Source organism: Dioscorea cayenensis, chromosome 22 (genome assembly GCF_009730915.1).
Source record: "Dioscorea cayenensis subsp. rotundata cultivar TDr96_F1 chromosome 22, TDr96_F1_v2_PseudoChromosome.rev07_lg8_w22 25.fasta, whole genome shotgun sequence".
NCBI lineage: Eukaryota > Viridiplantae > Streptophyta > Magnoliopsida > Dioscoreales > Dioscoreaceae > Dioscorea > Dioscorea cayenensis.
This window is the reverse complement of record NC_052492.1, coordinates 48,845-56,372: the sequence shown is the minus strand read 5'-3', so window position 1 is coordinate 56,372 and position 7,528 is coordinate 48,845. Positions and strand designations below refer to the sequence as shown.

Below are 7,528 nucleotides of genomic sequence, written 5' to 3'. Positions count from 1 at the left end.
TTCCATAAAAACCCTACAGAATCTGCAGAAAAAGATGAACAGATAAGCTTCATTGTTGTGTGGTTTTTCTTTAATGAGCCTTTTACATAAAAACTAGCTTCAAAAGTAACCCAACCTAAATACCTAAAAACTATTTTACCAACATCTATTTACAAAAATCAATTGTTTCTAACACTTTAGTTCAGTTAATAACTTTTTAAGACTTTGTTTGTCTGTTTATGTCATTGAAAAATCAATTGATCACACTTATAACATGCAATTTTTTTTTAAAAAAAACATGGTTAATCTTGATACAAGTAATATTAATAATTTTTTAAAAATTAATTATTAACTATGTTAATTCAAAAAAAAAAAAAAAAAAGTAATTTGCACATCTAGTCGGAGCCAAGATAAACATAAGCGGGAACAATACAACATCAAAGTAGCATCAAGATAAACAAAAGCTAAGCAAATAAATATGAAACCGCCCATATGGATATGGATAAGTCTTGAGACAATTAAAAAAGTATCAAAATAAACCAAAGCAAACAACCAACCAATGTTGAATCTAAACCAAGCACCATATGCCACAAGAACGAACACCAATCAATCACTACTTACATGCATTATGTGCTACAAATTCCCTGACAAGAAACCTGGTAAATCTTTTATTTTTCTTCTATCAAAATTCACATAAGGCTGTTAAAAGTTAAAATCTCTCTCAGGGGAATAACAAGTACCAAGGTGTTGTATATTTCCTTAAGTAAAGAAAGCAGGAAATCACTCACAAAAAGACAGGTGCCATGACCAATGTAATGGTAGCAAGCATCTTAATGAGAACATGAAGTGAAGGGCCTGCTGTGTCTTTGAAAGGGTCTCCAACTCTGCAAGCAAACATCATCATCACTGTAAATAACATTCACTGAAACACAACCACTATTTATTGAGAGATTTATGCATCTGAGAATAGTTAGCAAAAACAAACAAAGGATATACCACATGCATCACCCAATCTTCAATGAACATCATTATCATCATGTCATGCATGCATTCTACAATTCCATATCATTCTTATCATATTAATGCCACCTAGACTCTAGTAGGGGACTAAAGAGAAGGTTGTAAGTCTTCATGGAAAGACATGCTGGCTTAAACATTATAAAGGATGAAGGAAATAGGAGCTTTTGATTAGTTCACAGAGAAAAATGAAGTTTCATGCATGGTCTTCAGCTTTGATAAAGAAAGCTACCTAGCATAAATTTGCAGGAAAAAGGAGTGAGTGGAACTTACGTGTCACCAGTGACAGCTGCCTTGTGAGGCTCACTGCCTTTACCACCAAGTGCACCGGTTTCAATGAACTTCTTTGCATTATCCCATGCACCGCCAGCAGTATTCAGAAAAAGAGCCATAAGGATGCCAGCCACAGTTGCAAACATAAGCATGGAAGCCACAACTTTGGCTCCAAGAAGTGGCTGATCTGTTACATTGCCTAATACACGAAAAAGGAACCCTGGCAAAGAAAAGAGGCCATGAACCATTTATTAGAAATAAACTTTGGAAAGAGTGCATTGTAACTGAAGAATCAGTTAAGACATCAAGAGAATCTTTACCGATTAAAATAGGTGAGACGATGGCCAGAGCACCAGGTTTTATCATTTCTTGCAAAGATGCAGATGCCACTATCGCAACACAACGGCCATAATCGGGTTTTTCTTTGTACTCCTGAGGCAGAAAATTTATTAGTAATCTAGGGCACACTACAACCATAGAGGAGTTCGATCAAATGGACGGTTGAATACCATTATCCCGGGCCTCTCAATAAATTGTCTTCTAACTTCATTGACAACCTCCTGAGCAGTTCTTCCGACAGCTGCACATGCCCAGGCGCTAAAGAGGAATATAAGCATAGAACCCAATAGTCCACCGACAAAGACTTCTGGAATCGCAATGTCAACCTACAGAATCAAAAAGATTTAATTTAGAAAAAAAAACACAAGAAACTGTCTGTCAAAAAGATAATAATAATAAAAAAAAAGACAAGAAGTTGTGCACTAAAGATACTTGTTTAAAAGGAATCTGAGCAAATGAGGCCACTTCATCCATATATGCACTAAAAAGAAGAAAGGAGGCGAGTGCAGCAGATCCAATAGCAAATCCTTTTGTAGTAGCTTTAGTGGTGTTTCCAACAGCATCAAGAACATCAGTGATCTCTCGAACACTTTCAGGCTGAAAAAATCAACAGTTGTCATGGTTGCAAAGTTTTTCCAAACAATCTATTGCACCAATGAAGAAAATAGGAGTAAAACATTCATCCAATCTAAGCCTCTCTGATAACATTATTTTGTCTTAATCTTGAAAACACGACATTCTACACTATTTCAATCTAATGGCATTCTACTTTCTGCATCAAATCCTGGCTGTTAGCACAAAGGGAATACTATCCAAGTACATTACATTTCCATTCAGTAATCATATCAATAATACCTGCTGACTCATCTCCACAATTCCACCTGCATTGTCAGCTATTGGGCCAAACATATCCATGGTGAGAACATAAGCTGCTGTACTAAGCATCCCCATTGTTGCTACAGCTGTCCCAAACAGACCACCAGTTGGATTCCCAGATTCATCTAACAGGCCCGAAGTGTGTCCAAGCCAGAAAGCAGAAATAATAGCGATGCTTATTACGAGAACAGGAAGAGCTGTTGATTCCAAACCCAAACTTATGCCTGCAATTATATTAGTTCCATGACCAGTAGAACTTGACATAGCCAAAAGACGAACTGGCTCATGTTTGTAATCTGTGTAATACTTTGTGATCCAAACGAAGGCGTATGCTGTTATGATTCCGACCAAACCACACAAAGCAAAGTTCAGCCATGCAGAGGGTGCTTGTTCAGTATAAAGAAGCCACCGTGTAGACTGTCAGAATATGAAGAGGAAAAGGTAGACAAAATGATCGTATGAAATATGAGAAGGTAATTAACACTACTTACATGAAAGACCTCGAAGACTTGAAGTAAAAAAGCTCTTTTGTGTGTGTGTGTGTGTGTGTGTGTGTGTGTGTGTGTGTAAAGAGAGTCCGACAAGTCAGATAACAAAAAAATTTGATGCGGTTCTTCTATTTTTTGATCACTACAAACATAATAGATTGCTTACCAAACCGAAAGCCAGAACAGCAAAAAATATGGTGACTGAGTAGCCTTTCTGGAGAATTGCCATTGGATCTTCTATGCCAATCTTTACTCCAGATTCACGTGTGCCCCTGATTGATATAATTCCGATTGATGACACAACCAAATCAAATGAATGGACAACGAGGGGGAATAGAATAAACCCTGTTGGATCTGCAAAAGGAAAACATGCATCCCAATCAGGGCCAAAACCATAAAAATAATATTTAAGGAACAATAATTCACAAAAAAAAAATAAATAAATAAAATAAAATGAACCAAAGCATGCATGTGGTTCTTTAGGTAGGTCAAAATAAGGAAGCACCAATTCCTAGCAATTCCCATGTAGAAGGCCTTAAATTAATGGGGGCAGAGCCATAATAGATGGAACCCGACTCCAAGTTTATCAAATATGATAGGAAACTAGACAATCCATGCAGCTATGCATTGCTGCTCATGGCTTTATGGAATGATATATAACATAGCATATGGGACAGCACATATTTCATGACATTAATAGCATGGTGGAAGCTGTTTATTTTCAAACCTTCCATATTGTCATTGAATAAGCTCCCATCAAAGCAAGGGGAGAAAAACTATTTCTATCAACTGATCACAGACTTTACCTTCGATTTTGCAGCGCTGGGCCATTGTTCCACCAAGTATCATAGCACTGATAATCTCAGCCGCAATACTCTCAAAAAGGTCAGCACCACGAGCAGCACAATCCCCGACATTATCACCAACCTTGCATTACACAACACTAGATTAACATTCCAACCGATTGCCTGGAAATCATACAAAACACTATGCAGATGGCACAAATAATAGTGGATTTTTTTATGCTCAAAGTAAAATTTGACTTCACATGGCTACATAAGAGAGAAAGGGACTGCTAAATTTCAGCACTTAATTCTATTATTAATTTTTGAAGAAGTACAATGCACCATCAGATAAATTTAAAGAAAATATAACTTTCTAATAATACAAGCAGCAAATTTAGCATGGTTGTTTCCAACCTTAATAAAATCAACCCATTTTCAACAATCTAAAGTGCTAAAATAAAGATTAAATACCAAGTCTGCGATCACAGCAGGATTGCGAGGATCATCTTCAGGTATCCCTTGTTCCACCTTTCCAACAAGATCAGCACCAACATCTGCTGCTTTTGTATAAATGCCACCACCCAGCTGAGCAAATAGGGCAACAAAAGAAGCACCAAAACCATAGCCAACAAGTAGAAGAGGCACTGCATTAAAGCACAAAACCATCAAAACTCATGCAGAAAAACTGGGACCAAGAATTACGTGATTCAATATCAGTTTTCTGCATATGAGTCCCGGTATACCAGTAGAAAAGATTTTGTTCTTTATATATAAAATGATTTTTTTCAAACATAAAAAATCTGAACTAATAGTTGACCTGGGGATGAATAAAGAAAAGCTAAATACTTACTCTTGCCAATGGATCAAAGAAAGTTAAAGACTTAAAGCCAGTGACATCCACTGAACTATGTATTGCTCAGGCAATAACCATACAAATATCTAGTTGTTGTTAGCAAGCTAATTAGATCAAAGACAAGCTAAAGACTTACAGTCAGTGACTTTCATTGCGTTGGGGGAACCCACACCCAACCAAACATAGAATGTAGCATAAAGGATAGCAACACCAACTACAGCCATGCCAACAACAACAATTGCCGAAAAACCACCAGCACGAACAGCAACCTGTATTTTAAAACTCAGAAGTAAGACAGAAATATTTTGACATAAAAGCTTTTTCAACTTGAATGAATATTTCTTGATTACCTGCAGTGCTTCCCTTGCAGAACGCCTAGCAGCACTAGAGACGCGGACATTTGCACGGACTGACACCCACATCCCCACATATCCTGCAATCCCAGAACATAATGCACCAAGGAGAAATGCTGCAACCGTAACATATGCACATGCTGACCTGAAATTTAGAGTGAAAATCATGTGGCTCGGAATAAGGTATGTGACGCAAAGCCACAGTAATCAATGCCACGATAAACGAAATATAGAGAGATAGAAAAAGGACATAACATATGCACATAGGGCACACACCTTCCCAAGCCAGATGCTTCCTGTTGGGGAGTTGTACTGCGGAAAAAATATATACTGAAAATCACAAGAGAAAGAAACATTGCCATCTTTGATATAGTTCCATATTGTGTCCTGAAGAAACCTTCTGCTCCATCCCGAATGGCATCTGAAATCTATGATTTTTAATAGGAAAGTTAGTTGAGAGAACAACTGCGTATGCACAAGTATCACATATAAGCATTAAAATTAACAAAAATTGGAATTCAGGAAAACATATGACATGAATCAGTTGAAGGTGATGAGGTGCAATCAAGTTGCCTTAGAAGGCCTACCAGAATATAAAACCAAATTCTAAACAAAAAGTGACGAGGCACTAAAAATAAAAATCCCAAATTTACAATCTAAAAATGAACACAGCTAATTAACCATAGCATAGTGATTGCAATAAGTAGCAGGGCCATCTAAAAACCAAGCAAAGTCATCAGATAAACCCACAAAGAGGAACACATTCTAATTTTATAACATTGCATTAAAAAAATCTAAATTCTAATGGAACATAAATATATGACTCAAAAAACTGCAGAAACTCGTAGGCCTGAAAGGCCTACAAAAGTGACATGAAATGACTAGCAGTCTTAGAGTGTTATATAAACCTCAGCCATTTCAGGAGGTCCCTCATCCTTGGCTAGAACCCACTTTGTAAGATAGACAGCAAAGAAGAGGCTGATGGTGCAAACAGATAACACAAAAACAATAATTGGTGAAGTTCTAATTCCCACGTAAAATATGGCTCCAACCCCCAAAAGTAATAAGAAGAATAAGACGCGCACATTTATTCCCATAAAAATCCTGAAAACCTGCACAAAGTGAAACATGATTAATCAGAAAGGTGAACAACAAACAGATTGTAACATGCATTTAGGTACAATAAGATGGCAGCATCATATTCAATTATGGTAATGCTACCAATGCTACAATGTGGTGGCCTTTCACGAAAATATTACAACCATTCTTCAGATGAAACTGAATCACGGAGTTTACCAAGGGGGTATGTGATTTGCTCCGCATGCTAGGAAATCTTCTAGGCCTATCTGGATATGGACTCAAACTACCATTTTCCATGTCATCATCCATTGCAACAGCGTGTGATGAAGAATTCACCCTCCGAGCGACAGGAAAAGGAACGAAGTCTGCCCCTTGGGGCAGCTCGCCCCCTGAGTTTGGTCGCTGAATTTTGGTTAATCTCAATTGACAAGAATTGCCAGCTTCCGCTGTAAAACAATCTTCGTCCCAAAAAGAGCTCCTTTTGCTTTAATATCACAAGAAATTATCCAAATGGAGTCACGAGCTGCAAACAAAAACGCATTCAATCAAATTATGAAAAAAATACATGTTGTTATTAACAATAAATAAATCAAAACCAACTAAAACTACAGTATATTACATCAGTAGCCCAGGGAAAAAGAAAATTTGCAAACGATAGAACAACAAATATTATGGAACTATAAAAGGATAGAAGCATTGCCAGTGATAACATAAATACACAAGAACTAAAACTTCATACTATATCATTAGCCTCACAAATTAAGAACAATTCCGAAATTCCCAACCACTGTGTTAACCAAGATCCACACTCATTGCTTGCCCAACAAAGAAGAACGCTAATTGATTATTCAAACCACGAGACGTATCAGAAAATCGGAACACCCAAACAAATCAAGGGCGAACAACAAAAAAGAGGAATTCTTCTCTTAATTATACAACAAGGGTTCAAACAAAATAAAAAATAACAGAAGAAAATGCATCGATTTACTTCTATGATTTCCCATTCTTTCTTCTTCCACATTTCCAGTCAATCGAAAAAAAAAAAATTCCAAACGCACAAGATCGACAAATTAAAGAACAGAGATACCAGTGCCGAAACCCTAAGATCAAAACCCAAACCCTAGACCCCAAAACGAAAGAAATCAACCACCAAAACGGTAAAATACCTTGAGATCTCGAGCAGGTACCAACCACCAGCCTCTGCCACGGATGAAGGCCTCCAAAATCCGATGATCGGTCACCGGAGATGCCAAATGGGATCACCGGAGAGCCGGAATTCGCAGATCCAGCGAGAGTCCAAACCAAACTCCCTCCCGAGTCTTCACGCAGCGAAGAGAGAGAGAGAGAGAGAGAATCGGCGAAGAATGGAATCAATCTGGAAATTAATGCCTATCTTTTATCTTATAAATTTTTTTTTTCTTATATTCTTGAAATAATAATATTATATACTGCCGTTAAAAATTAATATTTATATAAATAAATAAA

The 7,528-nt window shown here is 37.2% G+C and overlaps 1 protein-coding gene across 1 annotated transcript; it reads right to left on the bottom strand.

Annotated features, from left to right (window-relative positions):
* Positions 1-624: 624 nt before the first annotated feature.
* Positions 625-7,426, bottom strand: LOC120252755 (pyrophosphate-energized membrane proton pump 2). Its single transcript, XM_039260896.1, has 15 exons — positions 7,210-7,426; positions 6,260-6,566; positions 5,872-6,075; positions 5,240-5,391; positions 4,961-5,108; positions 4,747-4,879; positions 4,229-4,401; positions 3,779-3,899; positions 3,139-3,326; positions 2,464-2,901; positions 2,041-2,205; positions 1,779-1,934; positions 1,590-1,701; positions 1,270-1,489; positions 625-863 (listed from the first exon to the last, which is right to left on the bottom strand). The coding sequence occupies exons 2-15, from the start codon at positions 6,350-6,352 to the stop codon at positions 764-766; spliced, it is 2,403 nt and encodes an 800-aa protein (XP_039116830.1). The 5' UTR covers positions 6,353-6,566; positions 7,210-7,426; the 3' UTR covers positions 625-763.
* Between the last annotated feature and the right edge of the window lie 102 nt (positions 7,427-7,528).

What these genes read in the sequence shown, in the direction of transcription:
- LOC120252755 (XM_039260896.1), bottom strand. Translation starts at nt 6,352, where the DNA reads ATGGATGATGACATGGAAAATGGTAGTTTGAGTCCATATCCAGATAGG. An exon ending in CTGCAAGGGAAGCACTGCAG is followed by an intron (nt 4,880 to 4,960) that starts GTAATCAAGAAA and finishes TTTAAAATACAG; the next exon opens with GTTGCTGTTCGTGCTGGTGG. An exon ending in CGTCTCACCTATTTTAATCG is followed by an intron (nt 1,490 to 1,589) that starts GTAAAGATTCTC and finishes TTTCTTTGCCAG; the next exon opens with GGTTCCTTTTTCGTGTATTA.